This window comes from Stenella coeruleoalba (assembly GCF_951394435.1).
Source record: "Stenella coeruleoalba genome assembly, chromosome: 7".
Taxonomy (NCBI): domain Eukaryota; kingdom Metazoa; phylum Chordata; class Mammalia; order Artiodactyla; family Delphinidae; genus Stenella; species Stenella coeruleoalba.
Genome location: NC_137153.1, coordinates 112,620,120 through 112,638,564, shown reverse-complemented (window position 1 = coordinate 112,638,564; position 18,445 = coordinate 112,620,120). Strand labels below are relative to the sequence as shown.

The window sequence follows — 18,445 nt, the reverse complement described above, 5'->3', positions numbered from 1 at the left end:
TGTCTTATTAATATTTTAAGTATGAATTGACATCAACCTCTTTCAAATTTTCCTTCCGTTTTGAATTCCACTTCTGACAGTGTGTCAGCCTAGATAATCTAAAATAGTGTCTTCCAAACACCTAGAAGGGGGCTTCCCTGCTGGCACAGTGGTTGAGAGTCCACCTGAGGGTCCATCGGGTTCGTGCCCCAGTCCGGGAAGATCCCACATGCTGCGGAGCAGCTGGGCCCGTGAGCCATGGCCGCTGAGCCTGCGCGTCCAAAACACCTAGAAGTACTGGCTAAAAAGGAGCAACCATTGCAGGACTTCCCTGGTGGTGCAGCGGTTAAGAATCCGGCTGCCAGTGCAGGGGACATGGGTTTAATCTGTGGTCTGGGAAGATCCCACATGCCACAGAGCAACTAAGCCTGTGTGCTACAACTACTGAAGCCTGTGCGCCTAGAGCCCGTGCTCTGCAACAAAGAGTAGCCACTGCAATGAGAAGCCTGTGCATCTCAGCAAAGAGTGGCCCCTTCTCGCCGCAGGTAGAGAAAGCCCACACGCAGCAACGTAAACCCAATGCAGCCAAAAATAAATAAATAAAATAAATAAATTTGGGGCTTCCCTCATGGTGCAGTGGTTGAGAATCCGCCTGCCGGTGCAGCAGACACGGGTTCCATCCCTGGTCCAGGAAGACCCTGCATGCTGCGGAGCAGCTAAGCCCATGCGCCACAATTACTGAGCCTGCTCTCTAGAGCCCGCGAGCCACAACTACTGAAGCCCGTGCACCTAGAGCCCATGCTCCGCAACAAGAGAAGCCACCACAATGAAAAGCCCGCATACCGCAATGAAGAGTAGCCCCCGCTCGCTGCAACCAGAGAAAAGCCTGTGCACAGCAGTGAAGACCCAACGCATCCAGAAACAATAAATAAATTAAATAAAAATAAATAAAAATTTTAAAATAAATAAATTTATTTTAAAAAAAGGATCAACCATCCCTTTAAATGGAAAGCTTAGCTGTCAAAAACGTGAGGGAAATCCCCAGGTCATTAACCCTCTGACCAGTGCTATGACAGCCTGGCAGGGGCATGGTTGGTTTTGGTGACATAAAGGAACTTCTAAGGATTTCTTCAGGAAGAGGAAAATTGAAACTAAAAGGAAGGGATGATATACAAGGATTCCTGAGAAAAAATTATCCCCTTGCTTCCTAAGGAAGCATGGACTTTATAAGACAGTAATCATCTTAATAATGGCTAATTGAGGTTATTAAGATAAAATGGTGCCAAATCCTGGAAAACAACATGAAAGAAGGGAGAAAATAAAGAATTCAACCATACTAGTAAGCTCCATTTATTGTTCAGAGGAAGCTTAGAGTAAGTAAAGTTTGCTTATTAAAATATTAAGAAAAATATTTTTAAGGAACATAAGGAGAAAGTGTAAATTCAAAACAGGTAGAAGGGGGAGGAAAGTGAATTATGATCATTACAGTAAAAAGTACAAAGGGAATATATATGAATAAAAGTATAATTATAGCACGAAATAATAAAGTAGAAACAAGTCCAAGTACATTGGTAATCATAGTCAATGAAAGTGATCTTAAACTTCCTAGGGAAAAGTCAGAGATTATCAGTATGCCTTTTTAAGAAAAATTCAGTAATATACTATCTACAAGAGGCCCTCCAAAGATATAAGGTACATAGGAAAAGACAAATGAGACAGATATTAAGGGGAAGAAATGCTGCTCTATTTATGTATACATTATTTATATTTAAGGCAGAAAATATTATTAAGGATGGAGCTTTACTTCATAATGATAAAAGGAACAACTCAGGAAAATAAAAAATTTCTAAACTTGTATATGTAATGTAATGTAGCATAATAATAAAGCAAAAAGTGGCATATTTTCAGGGAGAAATTGATAAATGGTCACATGTATTGTACATGGAGATTTTTAATATAACATTTAATTATGTGTCAAGAAGATAAGCAACTATAAGATTTGAGTAACATAATTGAAAACTTGTTCTAATGTGCATGAAAGTGCATACAATAAGCGAATGCACATAATTTTCAAGCTTATATGAAACTTTTGTGAAGTTGACATATTTGCCACAAAAAAATGTTTCAATAATTTTTCAAGTATACATTGTCTAACGGTGGTGCAATTCTATTAAAAATTAAGAGCGAGACATAGTTTAAAAAAATCATTATGTTAATCAGACACATTTCTAAATAATTCATGGGTCAAAGAGGAATTAAAAAAAATTTTATTACGGAAAATCCGACACATATACAAAAAATATATCGTTGTAAGGTTTTTTATTTGCAATGCAGGATGTGGAAAACAGGAAGTAGAAATTGGAAATGTCCGGTTTGAATTGATAAGGGATAAATATATATATGTATTTTTGGCTACATTGTGAGGCTTGAGGGATATTAGTTCCCCGACCAGGGATCGAACCCAGGCCCTCAGCAGTGAGAGCTCAGAGTCCTAACCACTGGACCGCCAGGGAATTCCAGATAAGGGATAAATATTAAGGGTCAGGCGTGAAGAGGTGTAATATAGATTGTAAATAGCCTTTAATAAGTTAAGGACGCGTGTTGCTATTCCTAGCAATCACGAAAAGAACAGTAATGAAGCAGTATAAATACGAAACTGATAGAGGATATAAAATAGAATACTAAAATATATTTGATTAGCTGAAAAGAAAGCAAGGAGGGAGCAGTAGAGGACCACAAACACAGAAGGGGCAAGTAGAAAACAAATAGCAGGGTGAGAGTTGCAAACTCAGCCAAGGCAACAATAAGGCTAAATGTAAATGGTCTGAGTTCCTGAGTATACAGGGCAGAGATTGTCAAAGTGGATAAAAAAGCAAGGCCTAACTATATACTGTCTACAAAAGATGCGTTACCATGAAAAGACACAGGTACTTGAAAGTAGAGGGATAGAAAAAGATATGGCATACAAATAGTAAGCATAAGAAAACTGGCTTGATTGTATTAACGTTAGAAAACTAAGATTTCAAAACAAAGACTGATCTTCCTAGAAGTCTTTTTGCCTCATATTTTCCTGACTGTTGTCTTCTCATCTTTTTTTAATTAAAAAAATTTATTTATTTATTTTTGTCTGCGTTGGGTCTTCGTTGCTGCGCACAGCCTTTCTCTAGTTGTGGCGAGCAGGGGCTACTCTTAATTGTGGTGCATGGGCTTCTCATTGCAGTGACTTCTCTTTTTTTTTTTTTTTCCCCGGTATGCGGGCCTCTCACTGTTGTGGCCTCTCCCGTTGCGGAGCACAGGCTCCGCGGCCATGGCTCACGGGCCCAGCCGCTCCGCGGCACATGGGAGCTTCCCGGACCGGGGCACAAACCCATGTCCCCTGCATCGGCAGGCAGACTCTCAACCACTGCGCCACCAGGGAAGCCCTTAATTTTTTTTATTGGGGTGTAGTTGTTTTACAGTGTTGTGTTAGTTTCTACTGTAACGTCTTCCGTATAGTCTTAACTTAAACATTACTCTCACTAAGATGCCTTCTCTCACCCAAGATCCTGTCCTGTGGGCTCAAATTGTAATCATTGTAATATTTTGTAATATTACATCATTGTAATATTTATTCCAGTATTTTAAGTATTTATCTGTCTCCTCTACATTTTAAATACTTTTTTGTCTGTAAGATCTGTGAGGGAAGGGACTGTGTCTATAGTTTTTTTTTTTTTTAAATCATTCTAATCTAGTACTTAGCATAGTGCCTGATGCATCTAAGTTTCAATAGATACTTCTTGAATGAATTTAATATATGAATGAACAATGTAATGAACCACTGAGTAAGAAATGTGTTAAAAGACTATAGGTTATATGAAGCAATGTTTATAACTGTGCAAAATAGTATCAAAAGAGTTTAAAAAGCTATCAGAAAGTTAGAAAAATCAAAAAGCATATTTTTTTAAATGTCATGAATGATTTTCCATTTTTCTACCATAGACCTGAGTTGGTAGTTAAGAAGCTACGATACTATGCAAGATTTATAGTAGTTTGTCTTCTTCTCAACAAAATGGATGTTGTAAAGGATCTGGTGAAGGTAAATGTACTTTAAAATAATTAAAATCCTAATCTCTCATTGTCTATGGATAATTTTGTTTTTTAAAAATAGATTTAAGGTTAAAATAATTTTGATATATCTAAATCATTACAACTTTGAGAGTATGGTAACTTATGACAAAGGTAATGATAAAAAATTTTTCCAACTCTTCATATTTCAAATACACCAGAGATAATTGTCTTAATTTCTTACTTTTGTCCCCTCAGTTTATTTTACATTTCATCACCCATCAATGAATGGTTGGCAAATGCAAACAAAAGTTAAAATATTTGGTTTAAGAAAATAATTGAAAAGTTAGGTCAAGAAAAATGTTTTACAAAGGTGTGAATGAGTTTCGATTTTTCCTCCCTTTAGTATGTCTGCATCACTCTATCCTTCATTACCTCAGGTAATTAAGAGTTAACTGCATTCTAGATTCACTTAATATCTGTAATTATTGCATGCTACATTCTGGTTACACTCTGTATTCAGTTAGTGGTTTCAATGGCATACTTCTTGATTTTTTGGCGCTCGAGTATAACATGCTAGTTTTTGCTTTTTTTTTTTATTGAATTATAGTTAATTTACAGTATTGTGTTATTTTCAGGTGTACAGCAAAGTGATTCAGTATAACATGCTAGTTTTGACAAGCCTTCTTCCTCCATCCCCAGTTACTAATAAGATTATTTCCAAAAGAAATAGTATGATATAAATACAAAGAATTTATATTTATTTTTTTTTAATGTTAAAATTTGGGGGGGTTTACCTTTAAGAGTTTCCTGTTAATAAAGTCATTGCTGATGTAGCACTGAGTAGGTATGGGTCACTGTGGATTTCTATGAAAATCTTATTGATGTGTTATCATTTTGGAGTTTTTGATTTTGAAGCAAGCCCATGTAATTTTCACTCTGTTTTGGTTATAACTGGGACCGTATATTGATAATAATCAAACTTCTTAACTGTATCAGTTTCTGTCAGGAGTATGGTACAATATACAATGTATTTTTATGATTTTTTTTCTATAACCATTTCTCTTTGTGATATTGTAAAATCAGGAACTCTCAGATGAAATTGAAGATTATACTCACCGCTTTAATACTGAAGATCAAGTGGAATGGAACCTGGTGCTTCAAGAAGTAGCAGCTTTCATTGAGGTCAGTTCTTGACAAGAAAGGTTGTCATAATTATGTATGTAAATGCATACATATGTGGTATACTTTTTTACTATGTGTATATGTCAAAAAAAAGGAATAACTTCTTATATTGACATTTTGTCTTGGCCATCAACCACTTACTGCTTTTTCTCCAGGCAGACCCTGTGATGGTATTAAATGATGATAATACCATTGTTATCACATCTAATCGCCTTGCTGAAACAGGAGCCCCATTGCTGGAACAGGGCATGATTGTGGGACAGTTGTCTCTGGCTGATGCACTCATTATTGGTAATTGTAATAACCAGGTAAAGAATTGTGAAGGAATTATGCTTAAAATTCACTTTTGAAAAATAGTACTTTTGATTGTTACAGAATTATTTCATTGTAAATATCCTAACATCCATTTGCTAGGAAATAGTTAAATTATGCTGTGTCTATATATGGACTGTACCATAGACATTTAAAATGGTTTAGAAAGAATTTTTAATCACAGAAGAAGATACTTATGATATGGCAAGTGAAAATAATATGGACCTATGTAAACAGAATTATTTTATTATATATGTTAAAATGTCTACGTATAATACATATATGCACAAGAAAAAGACAAGGAAGAAATTTACCAATATCATAAAAGATTTATCTCTAAAAAATTTAGCAAAATTTTAAGTGATTTTTATTTTCTTCCTTACAACTTTCTACATCTGTATATTGCCTTTACAATCAGGCAAAAATGGGGGAGCAGTTATTTTTAAGTACATTTGTCAAAAACAAATTTCAGATATTTTTTCATGACAGAATAGTCCCATGACAATGAGGATTTAAGGTACTACAACTGTAATTTACTGAAAATTATGGGATATTGGAGAAGTCACCAGTGGATACACTTTTCTATATGTATTACTTATACAAGTTTTAATTTTGGATCCTTCCCTTACATCTGTCATTTTTGTTGTTGTTAACTTTTTCTTATAATTCTCCAATTTTGGATTTTAAAGCTTTAATTTGCAAATTTCTAAATTAAAACATTTTAATTTAAATTAAAACCTTGCCTACATGAAGTTCTGTAGAAGTATTATTCAAAATAGAAAAGGAGGGGACTTCCGTGGTGGTCCAGTGGTAAAGAATCCGCCTTACAATGCAGAGGACTCGGGTTCAATCCCTAGTCGGGGAACTAAGATCCCACATGCCACAGAGCAACTAAGCCCCGCGCGCCAAAACGACTGAGCTCGCATGCCTCAACGAGAGAGCCTGCGTGCCGGAAGCTATAGAGCCCACACGCCCCAGATCCCGCGTGCCACAACTAGAGAAGAGAAAACCTGCATGTCACAGCTAGAGAGAAACCGGCACACTGCAGTGAAGAGCCTGCATGCCACAACTGAGACCCGACGCAGCCAAAAATAAATAAAAAATAAGTTGTTAAAAACAAAACAAAATAGAAAAGGATACAGTCTTTTCTCTTTTTCTTTTTTTTTGCTGTGCCACGCAGCTTGTGGGGTCTTAGTTCCCCAACCCAGGATTGAACCCAGGGCCCCGGCAGTCAGAGCTCCAAGTCCTAACCACTGGACCTCCAGGCAATTCTCAGGATTCAACCTTAAACATTATGTAGTGCCAAAATGTAATGAAGTGATTTTAAAATGGGCCATAGTCATATTTCAGCCTGGCTGGTTTGCCAAAAGTTAACATGTTTTATGGGATCTAATATAGGTCTCTGTGTTCACGTGACTACTTTTTGTTTTTAAAAATACCTATGGAAATTGATGGATTGATAGAAGTATTGATAGATGGAGCGAGATGTGATGAAGCAAATATAGAAAAATGTTAATGTTATAGGATCTAGCTATTGAGCATAAGGGTGTCACTGTACAATTTTTTTAACTTTCTGTCTTTTGAAATTTTTTGGAATAAAATATCCAGTGTCATCAGGTACACATGAAAGTCAGGAGTAACAATATGATTAAACACTTCAAGGTCTGTGTACTGCATTAACGGTCAGGTTTGTTTTCCTTGCAGGTTAAGTTCAGTGAACTAACTGTTGACATGTTCCGGATGTTACAAGCCCTGGAAAGGGAGCCAATGAATTTAGCTTCCCAGATGAATAAACCAGGAATGCAGGTGACCTTCTCCCTACATCTGCAATTTGCTGCTTCTGCTCCTCATGGAATGCTATTATTCAGCGAGAGCCATGAGTGTGAATAAAGAATTCTCCTGATGAGACGCAGGAGAAATAGATAAGCATAATGCTAATTAAAAAAAGATATTTAATGAAAAGGATAGTAAAAATAGGCATTGATAAGTCATATGTCAAGTACAGTTTGTATAGTCATCCGTCTGTATCCATGGGGGATTGGTTCCAGGACCCCCGTGGATAAACCTGCAGATGCTCAAGTCCCTTATTTAAAGTGGCAGAGTGTTTACATACAACCTATGCACATCCTCTCGTATGCTTTGAATCATTTCTAGATTACTTATAACATCTAATAGAGTGTAAATTATATGTAAATAGTTGTAAATGTTATGTAAATAGTTGCTGGTGCACAGCAAATTCAAGTTTTGCTTTTTGGAACTTTCTAGAATTTTTTTTCTAAATATTTTTGATCCGTGGTTGGGTGAATCCATGGATGCAGAGGACCGACTGTATGTGCATTGTTTTCTGTGTGTAAATATAGGAATCAGCTGACAAGCCTACCAGGCGAGAAAACCCCCACAAGTACCTGCTCTACAAACCAACATTCAGCCAACTATACACATTCTTAGCAGCATCTTTTAAGGTATCTATCATCCAGTACTTTTTAGCATATGGGGAAAGTGTGCCTTAAATGGAATCTGAGAGTCACTCTTCTCTTTGAATATTTGAGTCAAGAATTTAGGAAAAATATGAAAATGAAAACTGCCTTAGAATATCCTAATCATAGCTATTTTTGGAATGGAAATTGCTTATTATGTTTTGAATGTTCCCTACCATTAATTAATGGGAATATTGATTAATTATCATTCTCCTTTCTCCGGGTTTTTCTTGCTAAACTGCTTTAGGCATAATAGTCAATGCAGAACTGAAAAACAGGAGCAGATTTTATAGGCATGTTCTATAAATAGAATAGCCACCTGAATGGTGGCTCTGGGAAACATTTTGGTCGTCTGAAAGAACCATGAGTAGGGAATTCCTCTCAGTTTATATAGAGAAAGGCACGGATGGAAGTTTGTCTTTTAGACCTCTAGTCAGGATCTTTACTTCTCCATCTTAAGTTTTCCAGAGAACGTTCTTTAAATGATGGGGTTTTGAAGCAGAGATTGTCTTCAAAACTTTTGGCAATGGTTATAGGTTAATAATGAATCTTTGCTGTGTAGACAGTTATAAGTTCGAACTAGCAAGAGTGACTTTTCTCTTGGAGGAGACCATTATATGTTAAATTAGGTTCTTGGTTTCCCTACAACTGTAAAATGTCATGAACTTTCAATAAAACTGTTGTTTCCTGTTTGTCGTTTTGTATATGTGATTTTCTTTAATTTCAGGAGCTGCCTGCCAATAGTGTGCTTCTGATTTACCTGTCAGCCACTGGCGTTTTCCCCACAGGTCGTTCTGATAGTGAAGGTACAATAAAGGAATGCTCCCTGTCGTGAGCAGGGCTTGAATTCTCTTTATTTTCTACAAGGCGATGGCCCATAGCCCACAGACAATCTCAAGCTTTCTAGAGAGGCTCCCAAATTTGAAACCTGGTCTGTTTGCTGAATCGGCAATCTTGTAGATACCCCAGTCTGTTTTATTTGCTGAAATATTATACAGTAAAGTTAAAAAAAATCAGCAAATTCACATACTACATGCATGCCTCTCTAACAGATTTGCTAAAAGCAAACACATATATGTGCATGGAATAACCAAGCCTAATTATCTACTTCACATCGTTGAATTTTTCTGAGCCTTTAGTGTGTTAGGGAATCTGGTCAGCGGCTTCACTGTGGCTGAAAGTCTTGTAGAAATCAGTGCACTTTTGTAACTGTGAAAGTTCAAGTCCTTGACATAATTTTATTTTGTGTCCTTTCTTTGGTTTTATGGATTCAATCTGTAGAATATTGGGATGCTATTTTAGAATAAAAACTTGAAGCTGTCCAGAACATGTGAGTCCAGAATATATGAAATTGGTTGAACTAGATGAGTAGCTTGGATGTAAACAAGGCAATTAAATCTTTACCTGGACAAAAAAAAAATTGTTCTTAACATCCTTAACATTTTCCTCCTCATTTGTTTGTTGAAATTTGCATTCCTTTATACAATGCATGTCCCTGCCATCTTCCTTGCATGACCTACAGATCCTCTTAAAGTGTTAAAATGAAAACAAAACAAAATAAATCTCTCTTCATTGCAGTGATTTTTTTTAAGGGATAAACTATAACACTATTAAAAGTGATGCAAAATCGGGGCTTCCCTGGTGGTGCAGTGGGTGAGAGTCTGCCTGCCGATGCAGGGGACACGGGTTCGTGCCCCGGTCCAGGAAGATCCCACATGACGCGGAGCAGCTGGGCCCGTGAGCCATGGCTGCTGAGCCTGTGCGTCCGGAGCCTGTTCTCCGCAGCGGGAGAGGCCACAACAGTGAGAGGCCTGCGTACCGCAAAAAAAAAAGTGATGCAAAATCATAAATACTTTAATTTTTTGGTGATAAAGTTAGTACTTTTATTTATAAATAATTATTTCCATATCTTATACACTATTGAATCAGATTTTCTGGGCCCCACCTAATGTATTGATCTCTTGTTTTACTTTTTTCAAAGTACAGTAGTTACTAACTGAATGGTCCTTTGAGAGAGATTATTCCTAACATCCCACGGTTGCTGTTCCATTTACACAAGAGTTTATTTAACTAACTGATAGGACCAGTGGGAAACGGCTAATTCCCAAACCGGAATTACAGTGGTTGATGTAATAATAATGATAGTGGATTTTTTCCTACACTGGTATTTGGTAATTCTTTTCTTAAAAATGAAGTTTTTGTCAGTGAGAATTTTCAAGTTCCATTCAAAAATTTCCCTACATTTTACAATTAGTGGCCCTCTTAAAATTATATTTAAGAAATTATTAGGACTCCATTCTGCAACTTTCTTACTTAAATAATTTTGTTGGACTTGAGATTTTAGTTTTGCTTGAAATGAGAAGATCATTTTGAACATCCCAGATCTCCATCTCTTTTTTCCCCAGAATAATGGGATGCAGTAGATTCTTGTTTTGTTTCTCATTATAATCTGAAGAACTGATGAAGATGGTCAGATGATCTTTTAAAATATTGGAACAGGCAACATGCTGAAATCATTTAAATGCTAAGTTAAACTAAAATGTTAAATGTTCAATTAATAAAAATGTTTTGTAATTATCTTCCATTTGTATCAATGAAAGATTCACCCAACACCTTTGTGTTTGAACATCAGATCAATGCTACTCTCCAATTGAAGTCTAGGATTCTTCCCTTTCTTTTTATAGGTCCTTATGATTTTGGAGGGGTACTTACTAATAGTAACCGGGATATTATAAATGGAGATGCCATCCACAAACGAAATCAATCCCACAAAGAAATGCACTGGTATGTATTATAAAAATCATAGTTCTCTCTTATAAAATATTAAGTAAAATGGAATGTTCCCTTAGACTGCTATTCATAACACTTATTTGGATTCCAGCAATATCTCAGGCTCTGACTATCTTAGGCAATTAGAATTGTTGGTTAATATTTATTTTACAATTTTTTATTGAGTATGTATTATATGTCAGGAACTATTCAATCACTGGAGATCTGTTCATTCAAGTTGGAGGAGACAATAAATATATACATAAATAATAAGGCAGGACATGATGCACGTTAATATCAAAATAAACCTTTTTAAAATTAATTAATTTTATTTTTGGCTGTGTTGGGTCTTTGTTGCTGCACGCGGGCTTTTCTCTAGTTGCGGCGAGCGGGGCTACTCTTTGTTGTGGTGCGTGGGCTTCTCATTGCAGTGGCTTCTCTTGTTGCGGAGCACAGGCTCTAGGTGCACGGGCTGCAGTAGTTGTGGCACACAGGCTCAGTAGTTGTGGCTCGCAGGCTCAGTAGTTGTGGTGCACGGGCTTAGTTGCTCTGCGGCATGTGGGATCTTCCCGGACCAGGGCTTGAACCCATGTCCCCTGCATTGGCAGGCGGATTCTTAACCCTGTGCCATCAGGGAAGCCCAATATAAGCTTTTTTTTTTTTTCTCCAATATAAGCTTTTTAATATAAGGTTATGTTGGTGTGATATAGCAAAAATGAAGTTAGCTGTATGATTTCAAGGAGATTTCATCCATGAAAGTTTGCTCAGTGCATTCACTGGTTGGGCCATTATAGGCTCTAAAACTTCCCTAGCTGAGAGAGAGCAGTCTCATTATAGAGGAAACAGGACTTGCTTGAAACTGCATTTTTAATAGCACTTTACATAAAAATATAACTGTTCATATTAAAGAGTGGGGAAGGGAGGGCAGAGGGAAATGTTTCAAATTACACATATAATAGCTAATTGTCCCCCAAGCCATGTGTTGGTGCTATAGTTGACCATAGTTGTAAATGATTTATATCAGAAAAACTTGTATTTGAAATATATTGGGGTTTGATGATATTGCTCATTGACAACATCATTTTGTATATTTACATTAATATTTATAAACTACCCACATTGTCCACCAACCATGGGAAAGAGCATGCACACCAAAATTGTGACCTTAAGCAGTGGCTCTGAAATGCATGTTACTAGACTTTAGCCTTCTGTGGGCCACAGTGAATCTGTATCTTTAACAAGCACCCCAGCTGATTCTGATGCACATGTCCAGAGGAAATGTAGATAATAGAAGGGGAGCCCCTGCTTATTGTCTGCAATATTAAGATATAGCTTAAAATAATAAAAATCTTTAAAATGGATATAGATTTTGAAAGATTCATTGAAATAGAAATCTGGTTGTGTTATTACATCTTGTTTTCAGAACATGTTCTTAGGAGGAACTTATAAATACTAAGTAAGTCCCTAAATGCTGACTTCTGGGATTTTCATGTGTATTTATTAATCCATGTTTAAATATATTAATATATATATTAAATATATAGACTTCTCTTCAGCTTGAATATTCTTGAATAATAATTATGTTCGAATTTTTTTTTTCCAAATAAAACTGTTAACTTGTTTACCCCAGTAAATACAGACTTTTTTGGTCTTTTGCTTAATTAATCTTTGTTTTTCTCCCAGTGCTGTGACAAAAAGGAGATGTGAGCAGACCAAACTGATGAATAAGATTTCTGAGACTTGGCTGATAAAGTTATACAGTCATTCACTGTTACTCTTGTTGTTGTTTTCCCAGCCTTCATCCTGGAGATCTCTATCCTTTCACAAGGAAGCCCCTGTTCATCATTGTGGATTCATCCAATAGTGTTGCGTATAAGGTGAGTTCCATGAGCGCTATTCCACGTTAGACACTATGGCACCACCCTGAGGTAACCAGTCTGAACATGTGCCTTTTTATTTTGCTTTATTTTATTTAATTTTACACAGTTTGTATTTAGTCTTTCTTTTCTTTTGAGGTTGTGCATGCTAGTCAGGATCTGGTGCTATGAATAGAAACAAGAAGAAAACGCATGAATGGACACTCAGTGGAAAATAATAAATCCTCCTGCAGGAAAAAAAATTCAAGATTTCCAAGATCACTGGTGGGAGGTTTATTTTTGTTATATAACCCAGAACAGTTTTCTTTTATAGAGGTTGAAGTATATGGGAACATTTTATTTTCTAGTTTTCAAACTTTTTCCCCTCTATACACTGAGCTACTATAGTTTAAGTGGAATTTCTATCCCATGTTATAGAGTTATATTCATTGAATATCAACACAAATTGTTTTAGATGCACTTATTATTGTTTTTTTTGATTTGTGACAGTAAGTAAAAAAAGATGACCCTGAATTCTGAAATAAGTAACAGGGACTTAATGTGAAAATCCTTTCTTTTATATTTTGCTATAGAAGCAGTGGTTTTCAATGATTGTATAAAGAATGGCAGCAGTGAGACACTTTAAAGTTGGATGTTAGAATTCAAACAATAGTAATTTAGAGGAAAATGAAAACAGAATTTTTGGAGCCCTTTGTATGTGGTTGGAATATTTCATTAGTGGACAGTATACTCAGAAATATGCTGGAAACACAGATCTGCCAATTAAAATTATTTCTGTTGTGGGTGTTCATATAATTAGATGGGGAAGCAAACGTTAATAGGTTTATTTCAGGAGAGCAATAGAAATGTTTGGTAGCCAAAAAAGCTGACCCCAAGCATATTTTTCCATCTAATTTTCATGCTTAGTTTCACTTTTTAAAGTCGGAATTCCAAGAGCATCCATCCCACCCTACATTGTTCAGCATGTTTCTTGCTACCCATTTTGTCAAGTTTAACGTTACAACTTTTGATTTTTAGGAAAACTAGCTATGTACACTCTTAAATTGTGAGTGTGCTGTTGTCATTTTTAATCTTTTTGAGAGGGTGGGAGGCTGCTAAAGGAAAAGGTTTATTGGCTACCCCATTTAAACATATAAAATCAGAAGAGTCCAGGCATTTTGTGTCTTCACAGAATTCAAAAAAAGCATTCCGTGCCTTTGTCAATGAAAAGGAAACATTTGCTACAGTTTAACAATGTAACAGAATGTGTTGATGCACAGTAAGCAAGTGTATTGCTTACTATGATCTAGCATGTGTTGAAAGTATTATCACAATCTATTAATTTCTCTCAATTTAATTGGACATTATTTGATACCATCTTTTATAATCTCAAGAATATCATTCATGTTATGTACCTGCTATTTCCAGAGTGTCGGTTGGATGTAGACTGCGTATTGGATGATGATTTTGAAAAAACACCATTGTGCATAATTGGAATTATGTCTCATGATTTAATTCTAAATTTCAATATCCCAACACCCAGGATAACAGTGGAATAATAGATTTCTGTGTGTGTTTGGTGTTGATGGCACATGCAGTGTCACTCCTCTAAAAAATTAAATTGTCAAGAACATTCTGATGTTTAGAAATGAAATGGGGAGCCCATGTGCAGTAGGCAAATGAGAGCATGATGTAGACTAATTTGGTCTTTTAAAAAATTAGTTAATGCCTCTGAATCAGGTGTGCAGTTCTCTGTGTTAACATATGAAAGTGTCTGACATTTACTTTTCCCACAAAGCACGTAAAAATTCTTAAACTATCATTTTGCAAGTTTCTAATGAAAAAGAACTGGGTGACATGTATTATTTCTTCAGTACATACTTTGTTATATCCATTTCATCCATATGAATGTTTTATGAACATATATGTGTTTTCTAAATGTTTCTTCATGTAAATACAGACACTTCATGTTATTTCTTCATTTCAGTATTACTTTTTAATTTTTATGAAAGTAACTCATCCATATAGTTGAAAGCTGTAGTTCTCTTTCTGTGCATCAGAAACATTCAGAGCCCTCTTCAAAACCACTTGTACCTGGGTCCCAACTCCTGTGATTCTAATTTGCTTGGCCTGGGGTGGGTCTCAGGCATCAGCATAATTCCCTTGTGTGGTCAGGGTGAGATCTACTCAGCCAAGTTCCGCCAGGAGTTACTAACAACAGCAGTCTCCCGCTCTCATGCCCTACCCCTGTTTGCCTCTTCCCAGAGGCTACCATTTACATCTTTTTAAGTTAATTATTTTGGTATTTAACCATTATTTTTCTAAATCACATGCTGGTATTGATATTCCTTGATTCTTAAAGAAATATCTTTATTTCTTGTATTTCTTAAAATACATGTTTTAAGCAGCATGTATTGATATCCCATTATGGAAGAAAAATTTAACTCTCTTTCCCCTTCCTATCCCCATTTCATATTCATACCTTTTATAACTTTTATCCACACAATAGACATACCATAATTTTGATTCACTGAATATTTAGTGCTTATATTATTATGACTATACAATGCTTTTAACATCTAAGCCACATAGTAAACTTTTTCTTTTCTATGCAACTTTCTACTTTTCCTGGAGCAAATAATGTTATCTTGCTCCTGGTTCTTTTTCTGAACTTATCACAGATTCAACCCCAAGCTCCTCACCAATTGCTTAATCTTCTTTCAGGTTGTTCAGATGCATCATTCTCTTAATTTTATCTTTGGGATGAATTCTCTTGCAAAGCCTCTGGACTGGTGCCCTCGACATGTACTGCACAGCTCTCCTCCCTGAATCTCTTTTCATTATTATTCTGGGAATTCTTCATCTCTCTTCTATATTGGAATCCCTGTTTCCTGAATCCTATGTCTTCTTCTTGGACACTCTCATTTACTCTCTCATTTTGGTTTATTCTCTCATTTTACTGTAGCATCTCCAGCAAAATGGAGCTTTCTGAGAAAGGGTGAATATGAGGTAAAATATTTGAAGTCTTGCACTTCTACAAATGTTTTTGATTTACCATCACACTTAAATGGTAGTTTTGGTATTGATTAGAAATTATTTCCCTTCGAAATTTGGAAGGCATTGTTCCATTGCTTTCTAGCTTCCAGTATTTCTTAAGAAGTACAAAGCATTCTAATTCTGAGTTCTTTCATGTGACTTGTTTTCAGTCCCTGGAAATATATAGGATCTTCTCTTTGTCTCCAGTGTTTTTCAGCTTCTTAACAGAGTGCCCAGGTCTGGGTTTACTTTTTTTTTTTTCGGTACGCGGGCCTCTCACTGTTGTGGCCTCTCCCGTTGCAGAGCACAGGCTCCGGACGCGCAGGCCCAGCAGCCATGGCTTATGGGCCCAGCCGCTCCGCAGCATGTAGGATCTTCCCAGACCGGGACACGAACCTGTGTCCCCTGCATCGGCAGGAGGACTCTCAACCACTGCGCCACCAGGGAAGCCCCTGGGTTTACTTTTAACAATGGTACTTGGCATGTACTTAATGAGTCCTTTCAATCTGGAAACTCTGCTCATTTTCTTGAGTTGTTTCAGTGGCTTCCTCCCTTCCATTTTCTCTGTTCTTTCTTTGGAGAATTTTTGTAGTTCATATATTGGACCTTCTGGTCTAGTCCTCTGATTTTTTTGCCCTTTATTTTCCATCTTCCAGTCTTTTTGCTCTGTAGGAAATTCCCTTGCCTTTGTCTTCTAACCCTTTTATTGAGCTTTTCATTTGTTCTCTAGATGTTTCTTTCACAAAGATATAGATGTATCTGTGTGTATGTAAAACATATATACATACACATATATAATTGGTTTTTATCCTGGTTGAAATATCTTCTCTTCCCTTTGAGACTGTCAATGATCATGTAAAAAATTCTCCCTGCATGGTGTCTCTTTCCTCCATTATGGTTTGTTTCTGGTGTTTTTCCTGAATATGTCGTTTTAGAGACTCATAATTTTTGCCCTTCTGCTCAGATATAAGAGTGGAAGCTAGCAAAATGGTTAGAATCTCTGAGGTTCTAGGTAGGACTTGTCACAGTGAGCTGCTCAGTGTGGCAATCTAGCTGGGCCATTTAGTTTGGTAATCTCTGATGTCAGTGTCTTTAGGTCTTCGTGGTCTAGTCATATTCACTGAGCAAGCTCAGCTGTTCTGCCCAGAATGTAAAGGTCTATCAGCATTATGCTATGTTTTCCCTGAAGTCCATGTGTTTTTGTTTTTTAATATAAATTTATTTATTTATTATTTATGTTTGGCTGTGTTGGGTCTTCGTTGCTGCGTGTGGGCTTTCTCTAGTTGCGGCGAGCAGGGGCTACTCTTCGTTGCGGTGTGCGGGCTTCTTATTGCCGTGGCTTCTCTTGTTGCGGAGCATGGGCTCTAGGCGCTCAGGCTTCAGTAGGTGTGGCTCATGGGCTTAGTTGCTCCACGGCATGTGGGGTCTTCCCGGACCAGGGCTCGAACCCGTGTCCTCTGCATTGGCAGGTGGATTCTTAACCACTGCACCACCAGGGAAGTCCCTCGTGTGTGTTTATATCTGCATATACATGTACCTTTATGTACCCAGTGCTTCATACTTAAAATATTCTCAATAAATATATGTTGAATGATTAAATGAAGGTAGTCACCATTATCCTTATTTTATAGCTGCAGTAACTGCTCTTGGAGGTTAAGTATCTTGCCTAATTGATTCCAGCAGTCTTTCTCATTCCAAAGCCCAAGATGTTTCTACATTTAGAAAAAGAGGAGCTTTTCGTGCTAGTCTGAGCCTCATTTCAGAAGAGAGGAATTGAAATGCCGAGGTCTGTAACATAACAAGTGTGGCTCACATTTTGGCTCTCAAATTTCCATCAGGTAATAGGCTTTATCTGTAATAATGTAGTACTAGTGGGGTTAAAAAAAACACAAACCTGTCATTTTGGGCAACACTTCTTTGAATTCTGCTTTTTCTTTCCTTGGAAGAAGAAAATCCTTTGAGTATTTAATTATATATGACAGAGATGGATCCCTGCCAGTAAACATGACTTACACATTTGTCAAAACAGTCATATTTATCTAAACAGCCTTGTCCTAAAGCGTTTGACTGATGACTGTAGACTGCTGTGGTCTAGGAAGGCATTCACCTTCATAACAAGATTACCTAAGAGCTCTTCTGACAGTCAGCCTCACTCATTCCATTTCCTTCTTGCTACTTTGAAAGACCGTCTCTTTGTTTTTGGCGTTCTGCAGTTATCTAGGTTTTGTTTCCTTATATTTAACCTATTGGGAGTTGCTGGACTTCTCGAATCTGTAGGTTAGTTTTTCATTATTGCTGGAAAATTCTCAGCCATTATCTCTTCAAATCTTGGCTGTGCTGCAGATCCTCTTTCATCTCTTTCTGGAACTCTGATTTTACATACATCATTCTCATTGTGTCTTCCATGTCTCTTGACCTCTCTTCTATATTTTCCATCTTTTTGTTTCTCTGGCTGAGATTTGGAAAATTTCTTATGATCTGGCTTTCAGTTCACAAATTCTTTTCTTCAGCTGTGACTAACTCGTTATTAAACCCATTTATTGATTTTTATATTAGTTGTGGTATTTTTCATTTCAGGAAGTTCTGTTTGGTTCTTTTTCAAATAATTCACTGCCCTTTTTATAGTTCCCTATTTTCTGTGTTCAAGTTTGTTCTTTATTTCTTTAAACTTAATAAGCATACTTACTATATTATTTATTTATCTGGTAATTCTTACACCTGAAATCTGCTTTTGCTGCTTAAAGACACCCTTTGCTGTTTTTGTATCCCTGTATGCTTGATTATCTT

At 36.6% G+C, this 18,445-nt stretch overlaps 1 protein-coding gene across 6 annotated transcripts in view; it reads left to right on the top strand.

Annotated features, from left to right (window-relative positions):
- Window positions 1–18,445, top strand: part of SCAI (suppressor of cancer cell invasion) — a 144,924-nt gene that overhangs the window by 95,690 nt on the left and 30,789 nt on the right. For all 6 annotated transcript variants that reach the window (XR_013829229.1, XM_079927844.1, XM_079927845.1 and 3 more), the window contains 8 exons: window positions 3,958–4,054; window positions 5,110–5,208; window positions 5,364–5,516; window positions 7,225–7,326; window positions 7,881–7,982; window positions 8,725–8,803; window positions 10,682–10,781; window positions 12,562–12,643. Coding sequence is in view for 5 of the 6 variants with exons in the window: in XM_079927844.1 (XP_079783970.1) it covers window positions 3,958–4,054; window positions 5,110–5,208; window positions 5,364–5,516; window positions 7,225–7,326; window positions 7,881–7,982; window positions 8,725–8,803; window positions 10,682–10,781; window positions 12,562–12,643 (814 nt within the window). In the remaining variant the exon portion in view is untranslated. The remainder of the gene's footprint in view (window positions 1–3,957; window positions 4,055–5,109; window positions 5,209–5,363; window positions 5,517–7,224; window positions 7,327–7,880; window positions 7,983–8,724; window positions 8,804–10,681; window positions 10,782–12,561; window positions 12,644–18,445) is intronic.